The 16,015-nt window shown below is 39.0% G+C and overlaps 1 protein-coding gene across 4 annotated transcripts in view; it reads left to right on the top strand.

Moving 5' to 3' along the window:
- Positions 1-15,692, top strand: part of MAPK10 (mitogen-activated protein kinase 10) — a 130,543-nt gene extending 114,851 nt beyond the window's left edge. For 3 of the 4 annotated variants that reach the window (XM_061992265.1, XM_061992264.1, XM_061992267.1), the window contains 3 exons: positions 11,938-12,001; positions 12,581-12,658; positions 15,550-15,692. In XM_061992265.1, the coding sequence (XP_061848249.1) occupies positions 11,938-12,001; positions 12,581-12,658; positions 15,550-15,692 (285 nt within the window). The remainder of the gene's footprint in view (positions 1-11,937; positions 12,002-12,580; positions 12,659-15,549) is intronic. The other variant, XM_061992266.1, reaches the window with a different exon arrangement.
- The last annotated feature ends 323 nt before the right edge of the window (positions 15,693-16,015 follow it).

The raw sequence follows: 16,015 nt of genomic DNA, 5'->3' as shown, positions 1-16,015 counted from the left end.
TGATGTCAATTGCTAAGTAGCCTTGCCATGGTATGTCATTACTACCATTGATATGGCAGTTGCTCTCTGACATATCAATGGTTTTACAGTAAGAAACATCCAAGTCACTAAAGGATGGACTTTGAGGAAACTGTGCAAAGGGCAGCAGTGATGGAACTTGAATTGGCTTCGTCAACTGCTGCCCTGCAACTTCCTCACCTTGCAAGGGAGGTCAAGGACAACAAGAATGGCTTCTTAAAATACATCGCAGATAAAACTAACACTAGAGGCAGTGTAAGCCCACTGTTGAATTAAGCAGGTGTCCCGGTGAAAGAGGATACAGAGAAGATAGAGTTACTGAATGCCTTCTTTGCCTCTGTCTATACTGCTGGAGACTGTCCTCAGGAGCCCCAGACTCCCAGGAGTTTTGTTTGGTTGATGAGGACTGGGTTAAGGATCAGTTGAGCACTCTGGATGTACATAAATCCATGGGCCCCAATGGGGTGCACCCCCAGGTGCTGAGGGAGCTGGCAGAAGTCATTGCTAGACCACTCCCCATCATCTTTAGTAAGTCGTGGAGAACAGGAGAGGTGCCTGAGGACTGGAGGAGAGTAAATGTCACTCCAGTCTTCGAAAAGGGTAAGAAGGAAGAGCCGGTAACTACAGACCAGTCAGCCTCACCTCCATCCCTGGAAAGGTGATGGAACAACTTATCCTGGGTGCTGTCTCCGGGTATTAAAAGGACAAGAAGGGTCATTAAGATCAGTCAATATGACTTCGCCAAAGGAAAGGCATGTTTGACCAACCTGATAGCCTTTTATGAAGATGTAACCAAGTGGATAGATGGTGGTAGTGCAGGGGATGTGGTTTATCTGGATTTCAGTAAAGCATTTGACACTATCTTCCACAGCATTCTTGCAGCAAAACTGAGAAAGTATGGGCTGGATGATCAGGTAGTGAAGTGGATTGTTAACTGGTTGAAGGGAAGAAGGCAGAGAGTTGTGATCAATAGGGCAGGGTCTAGTGGGAGGAGTTTATCCTAGCGTGGTATCATCTTTCTGTGACTATCCATCTTAGCTGTGATTGGGAGCCAGCTTCTATAAATGAAGGATAAACACAAAATATTACAGTCTAGTTTTTTCAAGCCATTTAGCCTCATTTTTACTTATAGTTATTCAAATACAGTTTTAGGTCCTGTGTTCATGATTGGAATAGGTTGACAAAGTGTTACAAAAATATATATCAGCCTAAGGAAAGCCTGATAAGTTTTTCTGGATCCACAATCACGAAAAATTTATCTACACAGGAATGCAGATAAGCAGGCACTTTATTATGCAGTGCTGGGAAAACACGAGGGATAGCTCCTCCATAGGTGCTTCGTTGTTAGTTACCAATCTCAGGGTTTTTATATAGCTCAAACAAAAGAATCACATTTGCCAACACAAGCATACATAAAATGTTCATCTATCAATTTAGCCCTTCACCTTGATTGGTTCCCAACAAACACGAAATTTCCAAAATCACAGTGATTGGTCAAAAAAGATATCAGTCCCTTTATTTTAGTAACAACTAAGGTAACAGCCAAGGTAACCTAACAAATACATTCACCAGGGTCTCATAGCTAAGGTAACAGGTCCCTATGAGATGTGGTATGTAACTCTTGCAGTTTGATCCTTATGTGAGTCAAATGAATACTTACTTAATCAATAGGTGTTTGAGTTATTTGCAAGTGCTTAGCTAATTGATTGAACTATTACTAGGTGATTAACAAGTGCTTAACTAATTATTGTATCTGCAACACTATAAAGTTTCTGTTATCAGTGTGTAATAAGTTGCATGAAATTTTTCTGTCTGGAAGATTTCCAGCCCAAGGAAGAGATGGTGATATTTTCTCTTTCCATAACAGTCTTGTAAGCTTACATAACAGTAAAGTGATGGAAAGAAATAGAGTCAATGTGAAGCACAGTAGCCACTCTTAATCAAACTAATGTCCCTTGAAACATTTGTTGAACTTTTTTTCTGTCTCTTAGAGGTATTGTACCATACATATTTTGAATACCAGGAGACCTGGCAATTGTAATACTTTACTGCTTCAGAAAGCTGATTAGCTATTTGGGCTAGGTATTTGCCCGTTATCATTTGGGCTCTGTGAGTATTCAGTTTTACTCTGTTTTCTGCTCTTTTTATTTATTTTACATTGAAGTTCAGAAATGCTGTTTTCACTATGTTGGCCATTTTTAAGCATTTGCCCCCTGATATTTTTAGTCCAAGATGGTCTTTTGTTAAAACAGGTTTTATGTGGGTATTTCTGTTTTGTGTTTCACTAAAATGTAGCATTCAATCAGCATCAGATTTCATCCTTTTTTTCACCCTCTTTTTATGGGTTTTCCTTGAAAATCCCTTCCTTCAAGAGCTTTTGTAGTTTGCAATTGCTTGCGTCTGCATTTTACATACATACTTTTTTAGAGCCTATAAATTAATTTTTTACAAATGCATTCAGTGAGTCTCCTCTCACATTAAAGTCTGGCTTCTGCAACTGGCCTCATTCGAGCTGCATATATTTATTTTTCCTGTCTGAGAACAAAGCTTTGGAGACAGAAATGTAAGAATAGCCTGGGATCAGAACCAGTTTCCAGAACCTTACTATGTACTGCAATGTTCTTCATCTTTTCCCCTCTTCATTTACAAAAGGAAGTACATTGTACCTGAGGGCCTACCAGTCTATTAGATTTCAAGTAATAATTCTGTTGATTCCTGTCAAAGGAGATGAAAAACAGTAAGTTGAATTTCACATTCTGTCCTTCTAAACCACAGTTTTGGCTTTGCCTTCCCTAAGAAGGCCTTGTCTCATCCTAGAGGAGCACTTCACCCTACCAGCTCCCAGCTTGAGCATCTATTTCATGGGCCAGATGCCAGAGAATACAAAAGTAGCCTTGCCTGTTGACTGCAAAATGGCCAGACAAGGATGGAATGGAGGAACAAGTGGGAGAAAAGATGGACCAGGAAAGGCAAATGTTCCACCACTTCCTTAGGGAAAATTTGCAGAGGACCAGCCTCAATAAATTCTCTTTTAGGATTTACAGCATGATAAGGCTCTAAGAAACAAACCTGATTTTTCACAGACTGCTTTGCAAATATGCAGACCAGGGAACCTGACGAGACAATGATAGAAAAATAAGTGATGGAGATGCTTTTTATCACTTGCTTAACTTCCCACTATTTTTTCCTGATTGACTCACTGGGACTTAGAAGCCTACAATTCGTTGCATCTGCCCTTAATCATTGTACTGTCTCTTTTGTAGCATTTGATAAGCACTTTTCCATAAAGTGAAGTCTTTCACCATGTGACTAAAGATTTGGTGTCAGGGTGGTTTCGGTTCAGTTTCGTATTCTTTTTGAGTTCCTCTCCCATAGTGTGTAACATGAGGCAGGATCTCTTCCACTATCAGGAACTCTGTACTATAGGAATAACAGAGAAATTTGGATACAGACAACACCAGTCAGCCTCACCTCCATCCCTGGAAAGGTGATGGAACAACTCATCCTGAATGTTATCACTGAACATATGAAAGAAAATATGGTTATCCAAGGGGGTCAACATAGATTCACCAAGGGGGAATCCTGTTTGACCAATCCTGATAGCCTTCTATGAGTGCATAACCAGCTGGCTAGATGAGGGGAGAGCAGCAGATGTCATCTACCTTGACTTCAGCAAGGCTTTTGACACTGTCTCCCATAACAACCTCATCAGAAAGCTCAGGCAGTGTGGATTGAATGAATGGACAGTGAGGTGGATCGAGAGCTGGCAGAATGGCAGAGTCTAGAGGGTGGTGATCAATGGCACAGAACTGAGTTGGAGGCCTGTGGCCAGTGGAGTTCCACAGGGATCGGTTCTGGGGCCAGTCTTGTTCAACATCTTCATCAATGACCTGGATGAGGAGAAAGAGTGTAACCTCAGTTTGCTGATGACACCAAACTAGGGAGGACTGACTGATTCCCCAGAAGGCTGTGCTGCCATTCAGCCGGATCTTGACCGGCTTGAGAGTTGGGCAGAGAGGAACCTCATGAGGTTCAACAAGGACAAGTGCAGAGTCCTGCATCTAGAAAGGAACAACCCCATGCAACAGTATAGGATGGGGGTCAAACTGCTGAAGAGCAGCTCTATAGAGAGAGACCTTGGAGTCCTGATTGGTAATAAACTGAACATGAACCAGTAATGTGCCCTCATGGCCATGAAAGCCAATGGCATCCTGGGATGCATCAAGAAGAGTGTGGCCAGCAGGTCAAGGGAGGTTCTTCTTCCCCTCTAATCTGCCCTGGTGAGGCCTCATCTCGAGTATTGTGTCCAGATCTGGTTCCTCAGCTCAATAGGGACAGAGAACCTCTGGAGAGAGTCCAGCACAGGGCCACAACGATGATCAGGGGACTGGAAAATCTTTCATATGAGGAAAGGCTGCAGGAACTAGGGCCGTTTAGTCTGGAGAAGAGGAGACTGAGGGGGGATCTTATTAACATTTACAAATATCTAAAGGGTGGATGTCAGGAGGTTGGGGCATCCCTTTTTTCCATAGTAGCTAGCAACAGGACCAGGAGTAATGGGATGAAGCTGGAACACAAAAAGTTCTATTTAAACATAAGAAAAAACTATTTCACTGTGAGGGTGACGGAGCAGTGGAACAGGTTGCCCAGAGGGGTTGTGGAGTCTCCTTCCTTGGAGGTCTTCAAGACCCGCCTGGACATGTTCCTATGCGACCTGATCTAGCTGAACCTGCTTCTGCAGGGGGGTTGGACTAGATGATCTCTAAAGGTCCTTTCCAACCCCTACCATTCTATGATTCCATGATTTTCAATCAGTATAGCATTGTGTGAGGGGAAGTGTTAGTTAACTAACCTGTCTGGTTAGATTACTTCTTCTCAGTAAGTGGCTTCATCAAAAGCAGCTAGACATCTTCTGTACAGTATTTGTTTGTACAGAGGCTAAGGAGGACAGGTAACTGAAAGCATTTAATGTAACAGGAATTTTGAAGTGAGGTATTTATTGCAATACCATGAAATGTCATTGTGCACTGAAGTACATCACGAAGAGCACTGAAGATAGTCCAGGGAATAAAGAGAGAATTTAGCATTCAAAGTTTAACCTGGAGGCAATGAACGCTCTGTATCTGCACAGATTTACAGCATTATGAATGTGAGTGGGACACGTAAAATAGTCCTGTCCAGTTAAAAAACAGACTAGTGAGACAGTTACAATCCCTTTTTATAAGTCTATTAAAAGTTTATGATTTTTCACAGGCTGGACACAGGCAATAAAACTATTATGTCTTGTTCTAATGGGCAAAGATTGTAATACAAATGGGGAGTATTAGGAATGCAATACCCTTTGTTCCCTGATGTGTAACAGTGTTAAACTATTCCTATCAGCCTTAATTGTCACCTCCCGATTCCCTGATACAGAGAGGAAGACACTGTTACTAGATGTGGTACTTGCTGTTCACTAACAACAGGAGGCTACACAAACAGACCACTCTCTCACAGACTTCTGAATAAACCCAAACCACATCCTAAACCCTCAATAGACCTGGAATAGTGGTGACATTTACATTTAGAAATAGGCCTTGCACAGTTTTTTAAGCATACATGTGGTATGAATGGGTAAGCTAGATTTTTTGCTTTAGAGGAAATTCTTATATCTGATAGACTAGCCTAACCAGCTTCTTTTAAGCCCACTCAGTTTGCAGCAGTATCTTTGATAATAAAGTCACATTGGTCAGTTCTCCTGAGCATACATCACTGCTCTGAAATTAATTTTAATAGTGTTATTCACAGTTAAGACAATTTCTGTATTCAACCAATTATAAATAAAATAGGTGTTTTTTTAAAGTATGATACATACAGCTAATGATTGTTTAGAATTCCCAAGATTTTAGAAACTGTTGAAATATGTTATCAATATTCACACCTACTTTGTATGTAGCAAAACCAGAATTCAAAGGGGAAAAGTGTAATTTACTCATATCACACAGGAAATCTATTGTAAAATCAGAATAGGAAGCTATAGACCTTATTTCTTCATTTTATATATCAGTGAAGGGTTCCTTCTTCTTGTGTGTTGTATGCAGAAAATATCTGGGTTTCACTTTTAAGCAAATATTCTGTTTATTCCTCTCCTGTTAATGATATTTACCTACATAATAGCATTTGGACTATTATGAATGAGACACACAATATCATTTGCACAGCTGCCCTTCTTTGAAGCTGCTATACATTCTTAAGAATTCATTAAGATCATCTGTGAATAAATCCCAAATCTTTTAGTTTTTCATATCTTCCTGATGTTTATGGAATGCTGCCTACATGAACGCTACTGGTTTTATCCAAATGTATTTAAATTGTGAATAGATACCTACATATGTGCTTTAGAATACCTTTAGCATTTGCCATTGGCAATTTTTAATGGAAGAGATACCTACTTATAAGTATCAAAGTAACAGTTTTATGCAAGACAGTGGTTGCTTTCTATTCTTTCCCTTAATTTTTCAATTATCATGTTATTTCATTAAAAATTAGCCAAATATTTTTTGACTAAAAATATTTGCTTGCACATGTCTGGAAGGTGCTATCTTAAAAGAAATTTTGCTGTTTAGGGATAGTTGCTTAGGACTTAATTTTGCATATTTTTTCTTCACCTATAAATTACTTCATTTTGAAAATTTTTTAATGTCTTTGTGATCTCTTATTGGTTCCTACTTGGGCATAGTCTTGTTCTAATCCATGGGAACAGATCTAGTAGCAAAATTTGCCACAGATTGTGATCTGATGTTTCTGTTAACTGGTTTCAAAGTCCATCTTGGGTTTTACTGTATCTGTGGATATTGCTTGTTATCTGACATATGCCACCTAATAGAAGAGAGGTTTCTCAGAAAATTGAACTATCAGGTGCTAAAAATACTCCTTTTAAACATTCCTCAATGTTGACAGAGTTTAACAATAGTAATAGATTTTGCAGAGTTTTATTCACTGTAACTCTCAGTGCTTTTATTATTGATTTTATTTTCATAGGATTTAAGTTTCACTGGCGTATCTCTGAATCTAGGACCACTCACAAGGGGCTCAGTTGTGAATTATCATTCATTTTTTCTATGCATGCCAACCCGTGTCTTACCTTTTATTAATGTGTTGCTGTTCCCTATAATGCTATGAAGAGAGTGTTGTTTGTGATTCTCAGTCCAAGATCCTGTCCAGGATAGAAATTGCTGCTGCATTGTATAAACCTGTATAAACTATGACAATTCAAATGAATTTCAAGTTTCAGTTTCTCATACCCATACTATATATAGAGTTTTCTAAAATGCTCTGCAAAGACTCCAAGGAATGAATAGGCACACAGGCATCTCTTCTTCCATACCCATAGTTGTGATCATTCCCAGCCTGCAGGCATAGAATCATAGAATCATAGAATCACAGAATCACAGAATCATAGAATCATAGAATCATAGAATCATAGAATGGCAGGGGTTGGAAGGGACCTTTAAAGATCATCTGGTCCAACCTCCCTACTGAAGCAGGTCTACCTAGATCAGGTCACTCAGGAACGCATCCATGTGGGTTTTGAAGACCTCTAGAGAAGGAGACTTCACAACTCCCCTGGGCAACCTGTGCCAGGGCTATCTCACCCTCACAGTAACAGTTTTTTCTTATGTTTAAATGGAACTTTTTGTGTTCCAGCTTCTTCCTGTTACTGCTTGTCCTATCACTAGATACAATAGAAAAAATGCATCTCTTCCTCCATACTCATAGTTGAGACCATACTCAACACTGTGGAGTCCACAGTGAAATCCAAATTCCTCTCTAGCTGAAGAGACTTCAGGGCTCTTGTGACAACACACTGATGTACTTCAGCTTTCAGTGCTAAAATAAATATATTAGTGGTATCAGTAACACAACCTAGGTTACAGCAAAACATAAAGGAATTTTTATATTCACCTGTTATGAGGATCTAAGCTATTTAACAAATTGTTTAACCTCACACTGTTAATTTTTACAGCCTCCATTGTCTCTGTAATTTCTAAATTGGTCATGCTATCACTGCCTTGTACACGACTCACAACTGCTGCTCCAGAGTCTGTGATTCTGGGAACAGATGCAGAATCAAGCCTTCTTATTGCCAAGCTTTCTAAAAACAGCTCATCCAAAGGTCTCCACTGTGTTGGCACTGATTCTGCAGAGATAGGGACAGAGATGGCAGGACTTATTCAAGTGTGAACTCTAGCCCTATTGCTTTTGCTTTCTAGCAGTCACTTACAAAAATTAACTTGTGTTGCTTTGGGAAAGTGAGACTACATCAGCTTTAACATATGTTTTGCTTTTTTCCCAAGCAAAAAACTTTTGTTCCTTGGATATTAACAAGGTATTTAACAAATCCAGTAGTGTCCTGATGTTTGTCTTGCCATATGAAAAAAAGAATACATTTTGTGGGGTTTAATTTTTGTTTTTTCTTTCTTTTAGGAAAAGGTCCTTGTAGATATTTTATAGTGCTTTTTGGTAATTTTTTTATTATAGCCAATGAATGTTAATTTTAATGCACAAAATGTTTTACATGATTTGTAAAATGTTCAAGGCAAGAACCACTGAAACAACAAGGTTTTATTGTACTGTCTAAAAGACAAATTCCTTCTCTTCTGCATCCAAAAATAGATTATATTCTTTGTTATTGTTGCCAGTGTTATTGTTTCCAAACTGATCTGATCTGGGGAGAAAATGTCTGCCTAAAACTGAAGCTAGAGGTTGCTACCCATAGGCTTGATCCACATTCTGCTGTGATTTAATGCTTGTTGAACTCTACTTTTTCTGAAACCTGTACAAAGTAAACCATGTAACTCTCTTAGTTGGGATGTGCTGTGCGAAGGATTTATAATAACATAATTCTATAAGCTCTATCTATAATGTCATCTGCTGCTATAATGCTGCAGCTGCATCCACACAGAAAATTAACAATGATGAACTCTGTCATTTTCTAAGGCATTTGAGGTAGTCAGTAAAGACTTCTTTAGGCCATACTTTACACCAAGACTGAAATCAGATGCCCTGGACAACCCAGATATGGCAGCTTCTCCATCTGCCCCATTGCTATGACATTGTGTTAAAAACCTCCCTTCCTCTCTCTAATTTTAGGTACTGGTTAAAACAAATATAAAACAAACAAGTTCACAGAAAATGGGCAGTCAGCCTGGAGGAGGGTTATCTAGCTTGATAACAGTATATTGAGCATTGTTGTTCTAATTAAGATTAATGAGGATTTTTGGAAAATAAATTAATTCATGAATTCATTCCTGTTGCATTTTCAACTCATCTCTGTGCCTTGAATCAATGAAAATATGTCATACGGGCTCATTTTGTTGTATCAGTGAAACGAAATGTGAAAGTTTCACTTTTCACAGTGTGCAAACACTGGCCTAGCCTCTCAGCAGAGCTCCCTTCACCTATGTTATGCACAGGCTTTGGAGGTTACAGACCCTACCTGTGTGCAGAGGAGAGATTTATTCATGTCATTATCATGATGAACATACGTTTACCCTTGGCTCTTGTCTTCCTGGTGACAGACATGTTTTACAGCTGTGGGTTTTGCTAGCTCATAAATAAAGGTCTGCAGTATAAACACTAGCAAAGCAGTAGAATGCTGTGCAGGTGCTCTTTCTCGTGTCTTGTAGTGTATGGAGTACAGAATTTCATTCCTCTCCCTCAATTGTGTTCACAGCAAAATAGGAATTTGGTAACAAAGGAGATTATTCTGGGCTCTCTCCCTTGAAAATGTCTCTGTTTCCAAAATATGTAGAATGCTGCTCTTCTTGCTGCCTATTACTAATTATGCCTGCTTAAATCATAGCTGAAAGTGTAGCTGAAATAAATTAGAAGAGATATAAGGCAAAGATTTTGTGGTTCTGTGAACTGAGGACAAGAATGTGCATCTGGATCACTTATTCCTTCTGATTGTGTAATTTGTGTTTGAGAATTGAAGTAGTGAAGTAATTTACCCTCTTATTTCTGGCTGAGAGACAAATAGCACTGATTTTCAACTGAAGGTATAAAAAAAAGTGTTTATACTTGGCAGGACCAACTTTATCCACAGCCCCACCCTGCAGCTTTTAGAAATAAAAGTATTTGCAGGATATTCTTGTCTGCCTCGATTTACCTGCTTTCCTTCTGCTTGACAGTGAAGCAGTGGGTCTGTCACTATGATTCAGGCTACTGCTTTACCAAATGTCTCCCCTACTGCTGCCATAGAAGCCAAAAGCCAGCTATGTAGTGGAGCTGACAGACCCTGTACATTTCCTGTAAATTCCAAACCTGCAAGATTTCTTTGCCTTCGCCAGTTTTCTCTGTTTTCCCCTTCCCCAGTAGGAAATGCACGCTGCAGGGCTGGCTGAGCGGCTGAGCAGCAGTGCAGCAGGCTTAGCTGGCGGAGTGGAGCTTATTCACCATATTCCAGTGGCTCACCTGCTCACTTTGGTAGGATTCAGCTCCCTGATTTCACAGTCAGCTGACATATGGAGTCCCCACAGACTGCATAGATTTTGGATGAATCTAGCTTAAGCTTCAAAATTGACTGGAAGGGACTTGAGAAGGGAATTTATGCTGAATAAGAGAAGAGCTGCATTGCCTTTGGATTCAGATTTCTTATGTATTTCTCTTACCGACACAGTGACACCTCAGGTACTCCTGCTGAGGTCTAGCACTGACTTCAACTCGGCACATGTTTCAGGTTCCTTCTCAGCACCTTCTTAGGTGTGAGATTTGGCAATTAAGGACTTTCCCTATTTTCCTTGTCTTTAGCCATGATATAAATGTCACTTTCTAGAACTTCCTTTGTTTTCAGTGGACTTGTTCAGTTCAGAGTTCAGTTATCATAATTTTCCTGGTCCATATTATGTCACTGAGCTATTACTTTCTCAGTTTTATCTGTAGCATGTAAACGGCTTAATGGACTGATGGTATTGGATTCCTAAGATCAAATTCTCGACTTCCCAGTGAATCAGAAAACAGCTAGATAAATGTACGTTTGACAGTAGGATGTTTTGAAAGAGATACAGTGGACAACTGACCAAAAAGGATGTTAGAGGAAATATTTTTGAGTGATAAAAGTACTGTAGATTTTGTTTTCATCTTTATTAGATACTCTTACCTCAGACAGTGAAGCTTCTTGGTAGAAGCAAGAGGGAGACAGTCCTTGCCTTGCGTGGCTGCTATATTTCGCAGCTAACTTCAGGAGGGACAATGGCTTAGTTGCCTAATGAAAGCAGGCATTCAGGTTCTTGGAAACTCTAGTTGCCTCTGTCTCAGTAAGTTCCAGAATCTTCTACTTCTGTGACATTCTTGTCACTTAAAAAAACATAAGAAAAAAACCCGATCTTTCTGGTCAAAGCAAAGTTACTTAAAAATATGTATGCTGGAAAGCCTGGGAATTTGGAACATGGATGAGAAATTGTGGCAGGGAGACTTACTTCAAAATCAGAGTTATTCTGAGAAGTTTGTATAGTAGTGAGTATGATGTCTACAGGGCAATTAAAATTTTGCCATACTAATATTTCTATTGATTAATCAGGATTGATATTTGTCTGGTACGGTGACAGTACTGTCTCTGCCAGTATAAACATTCTGTGTGTGTGGAGTCTCAGGGCTCAGTATATGCAGAATTGCATTTTTGACCCAGATTCTATTTCAACTGAAACTATGCCTCTTGCTTGAAGGACGAAAATGGAGAAGTATATTGATTCCATCAACATGAAGAGTTGAATTTCAGAAGTGTTAATCTCTGTAATATTCAAACATGTTTCATGGGTTTTTTTGTATGTACAGAACGGATAGCAAAAAGAGAATAGAATTTATCTTTACTCATATAATACCCCTAATTATTTACAATATTATAGACAATTCATTAAACAGCTTTTTTATCTCCTGCAGCCTCCTCCTCAGATATATGATAAACAGCTGGATGAAAGGGAACATACAATTGAGGAATGGAAAGGTAATCACAGTTTAGAATTATGTGGGAAGGGGTATTTCAGTGACAAAACATTCACGTCCCACCGTCAAGTACCTCTGTGTAAAACAAAAATAATTCCTTTGACATGAAGAATTGACACTAGCCCTACAAGCTGCTGCTTTGATAGTGAAACTAAACAAAGTGTCCCGAGGACTCTGATTATCTACACAAATTAATGTTAACACAGGAGGTGCAGATTTCAGTGCTTCATTGAAATCAAAGGATATCACTTGGGGAACAGAATGCTGTTCAGCAAGCCAATGCATCACAATTTTACACACAGTAAAAAGCATTATATTACTGTGCTCCTTCATTTCTAGATAGAGCATTTAAACAATTCACATATTCTAGTTTAACACTGTTTTCTCAATTCAGCTCCAATAAGAGAGGAGAGGTCAGGTCTTAGGCAACTAAGTAGAGCTGTCAAGACTCATGAAATCAAGGTAGGGCAGACCTAGGGAGCTCATGGGAGGGCGAAGACATTGTGTCTCACAACAGTTGTTTTGTTCCTGATAACAGGCACTGGTTCCTGTTTGTAACTGTTGCAATTCTCTCTTCCAGAACTCATCTACAAAGAAGTAATGAACTCTGAAGAAAAGACCAAAAATGGTGTAGTGAAAGGACAGCCTTCTCCTTCAGGTACTCAGCCCCATTGAATGACTTTGATGCATTTTCTGTACTGACAAAAAAAGACAAGAAATAGCTGAACCACTTGGGATACCCTTGCAGTAATGTAGGCCAATTAGGAAGCTTTTATGAAATTCAGTCCTTCTAAGGGGTATACAATGATTAATTGTGCTCCAGTATCATGTTAATACTTAAAAGTTGGTCTACTTGAGATATAGTTGTCCTTGTATTTTCTATGGAAAGATCTGTGGTTACAGATTATATTACTGTGGATGAGGAGGCTTATATCACACTATTATAATAAAACTTTTGGATGGATAACTGAACTAATACTCTGATAGCTGCTATAATTGAAATTGGTGATGTTAGCACATACCCAGGAATTACTGTTTTACAACAGGGAAGTTGATGTGTAGCTAAAAGAGTAGCTGTTAAGTCAATGGCAGAGGCAGATCCCAAGAGCTATTTCTAACCTACTCTAACCTTTTGCTGTTTTCCTGAACGCTAAAGCCAGCAAGAAGCTTCCTGGCAAACAGCAAGTTCAGAAATGTGTGTCTCTTTCTCTGTCAAATGCACCTCTGTTGTTTTGTGCTTTGTTTCATCTGGCACTCATTCCTTCAGGAACAAGCTATTGTAGCACTGAGCAGGTGCTGAGCATAGCAAATGGAGCATTGCTTATTGACTAGGACAGGTTTTGGTTGGGTTTCTGAAAGTTGCTGTGTTAAGTGCAGATTTGTGCTGCTGAATTCTTTAATGTCATTAAGGTTTGGTGTGGTTTCGTTTTGTTTTGTGGACATGTTGTGAGTCTACGTGCCTTGGAGCTGCAACAATAGTTATCAGGACTATGTGTTGTGCCACATAGCATTGTGCTGAAAGCTAGGAATAACCATAAAGCTATGGGCTGAGTTGATACTTGCTGAAATGAACATAGCAGTATTTATCGAATTCAGTGGTGCTGAATCAGAAATTGTGTAATGAAATCTTCACCTACACAATTTCTGCAGCTATTTCTTCAGCTAGTTTGCATAGCTAAGTTGATTGCACATTCACCAAAGAAAGCTGCACTGCAGCAGTTTGATCAAAAGTTGATTGAACCTACTGGAATTCTTTGATTCCTGGGACGGCATCCATGACTTCATAGCAGGCTTCTATCCAGCCCCGTAAACATTTAGAAAGGCAATATATTGTTTAGTCATTAATAACGTTAAATATAGTAATACTTTTACTATCTCTAAATACTTTTTTCTTGACTGATTAGTATTTTTGTAAAATGCCATGTGGTTTAATAACAGGAAGTAACAGTGTTGTACTGGGTGATTACTGATCAATATGAATGAGATATGTGTAAATAACTCTTAGAAAAATCTTCTGTCAGGAAAGATGGGCAATTGCTGTCTGCAGTAATCAATGAGATATCATTGAGTTTGCTCTGTCTTTTTGCAAGTTACAAAATTAACTATTTTCCAAAGGTATTAGAAGATTTAATTAATTGAACAATGCTTCTGATGCAAGAATATCTTTGTACTACTACAGCAGCTGAAAGGAGTTCCTCTCTGGAGCTCTGAATGTGAGCAAATCTGGCTCTGTTTTTTTGCATGTTTGTAGTTGATGTGTATAAAGGGAAGAAAAAAACAGGGAAACTAGAAGAGTGGTTGGAGCTATGGCATGGTAGTTTGTTTTCTCAAAGTAATGTTTTTATTGCAAACTGGAAAGTGACAGAAATCCATGCCTTTTTCCCAAAGCATCGTGTATTTTTGCCTAGGCTGTCTGTAGTGATGGCTATTGATTTCTGTACTAAGAACGTATGAGTTTTGGAATTTTACTAGGTGTGTTTTATTAGATGAGTTCTCTTGCTTTTCAAGGAAATATATGCTAACTCTCATCCATTTCAAGGAAATGAAAATCTGTAAAAATTAGCTGAGAAAACTTTTTGGCCATAAGAATGAAATAATGTCTAACTGCAGAGCAAAGATGTGGGTCATGGTAACAAGCTACAATTTCCAGCTGTGTAATACCATGTAAAATAACGTATTTTATTGTCATGAATATTCAATTAAAATTAATATATCCCTCTCAAACAGCAGAGAGTGTTAATTTTCATGGAAAGAGGACCACAAAATGTTGCCTCAGTTGTTCAGTGGAAAAAAAATAGCAAACTGTTGTTTGCCACTCTGAGAGCTTAACTAGGCAGAGCAACATTTGAGCCGTCATAGGTGCAGGATGAAGGCATTGTTCATGTATTTATTCCACAACTTCATTTATAGAACAGTTTATTTCTGATAATATTCAGGGATGTGATAAATGTTCAGTCACATTAATGATAATCTCATGAAGATACATATTTTGTTTCACAAAGCAGGTTTTTTGATAATACCTGGTACTGTCATCATTTTAAAAAGATCGGGTAACTTGGATGCACAGAAATACTGCTGAAATCCTGGGCTGTCACCTAGTCTTTAACTAAGAGTAAGAATCCAACCTTGCCTCCTTCACAGCCATTTTCTCTTCATCGCCACTAGGTGATTTGATGCCACTCATTCTACTAAACTACTTATAAGAAAACTGGAATTTTATGGGATACTGCGCAAGACTGGGTTGGGTTTTTTAACCATCTTGTTGGTGCCTGTGTGATCCTAACAGGCATCTGATCATGAGGCATTTTTTAACTCTAAGAAGGCTATAAAGAAGTGGAGTAATAGACACTACATGAGCTATACCTCTTCAAAAGAGTCTGTTGGGGGATAGAATTTTCTGGTAAAATATTTAATATTTTGTTTGTTTGCAATTGCTTAGAATGTATTTACATGCCTGTTGCCACAGAGTAAGTGTCCTTTGCTTTTTCAACTGTGAGAAGCTCTGGCGTTTCACGTTTAATCACGTTGGTGTTCATTTTCGTAGCACAGGTGCAGCAGTGAACAGCAGTGAAAGCCTCCCTCCATCCTCATCTGTCAATGACATCTCATCCATGTCCACAGATCAAACACTGGCGTCTGACACAGACAGCAGCCTGGAAGCTTCTGCGGGACCCCTCGGTTGTTGCAGGTGACTAGCCGCCTGCCTGCGAAACCCAGCGTTCTTCAGAGGATGATGTAATTTAGGAGGAAAAATTAACAGGAGTTAAGAGATGAAAAGGAAGATAAATAAAATACAAAGGTTTAAATTAAACAAAAAAAGAATCTTTTCAACCTGCTTCTCCTACAGAGTTATGTAATGCAGCTAAGCTCAAGTGTATATTTAACTTATAGTTGCTCGGCTTTGGTCTTCTTCCAATGATGCTTACTGAGGAGGGGGGGAAAAAATGGAACTAAGAAATCCTTTTTTTACCCCCTTCCCATAAGATGTAAAATTAATGGCTGCAAAACCAGCAAC

Source organism: Colius striatus, chromosome 3, assembly GCF_028858725.1.
Source record: "Colius striatus isolate bColStr4 chromosome 3, bColStr4.1.hap1, whole genome shotgun sequence".
Lineage (NCBI taxonomy): Eukaryota > Metazoa > Chordata > Aves > Coliiformes > Coliidae > Colius > Colius striatus.
Note: the sequence above shows the minus strand (reverse complement) of the source record. Positions and strands in the feature narration are given on the sequence as shown.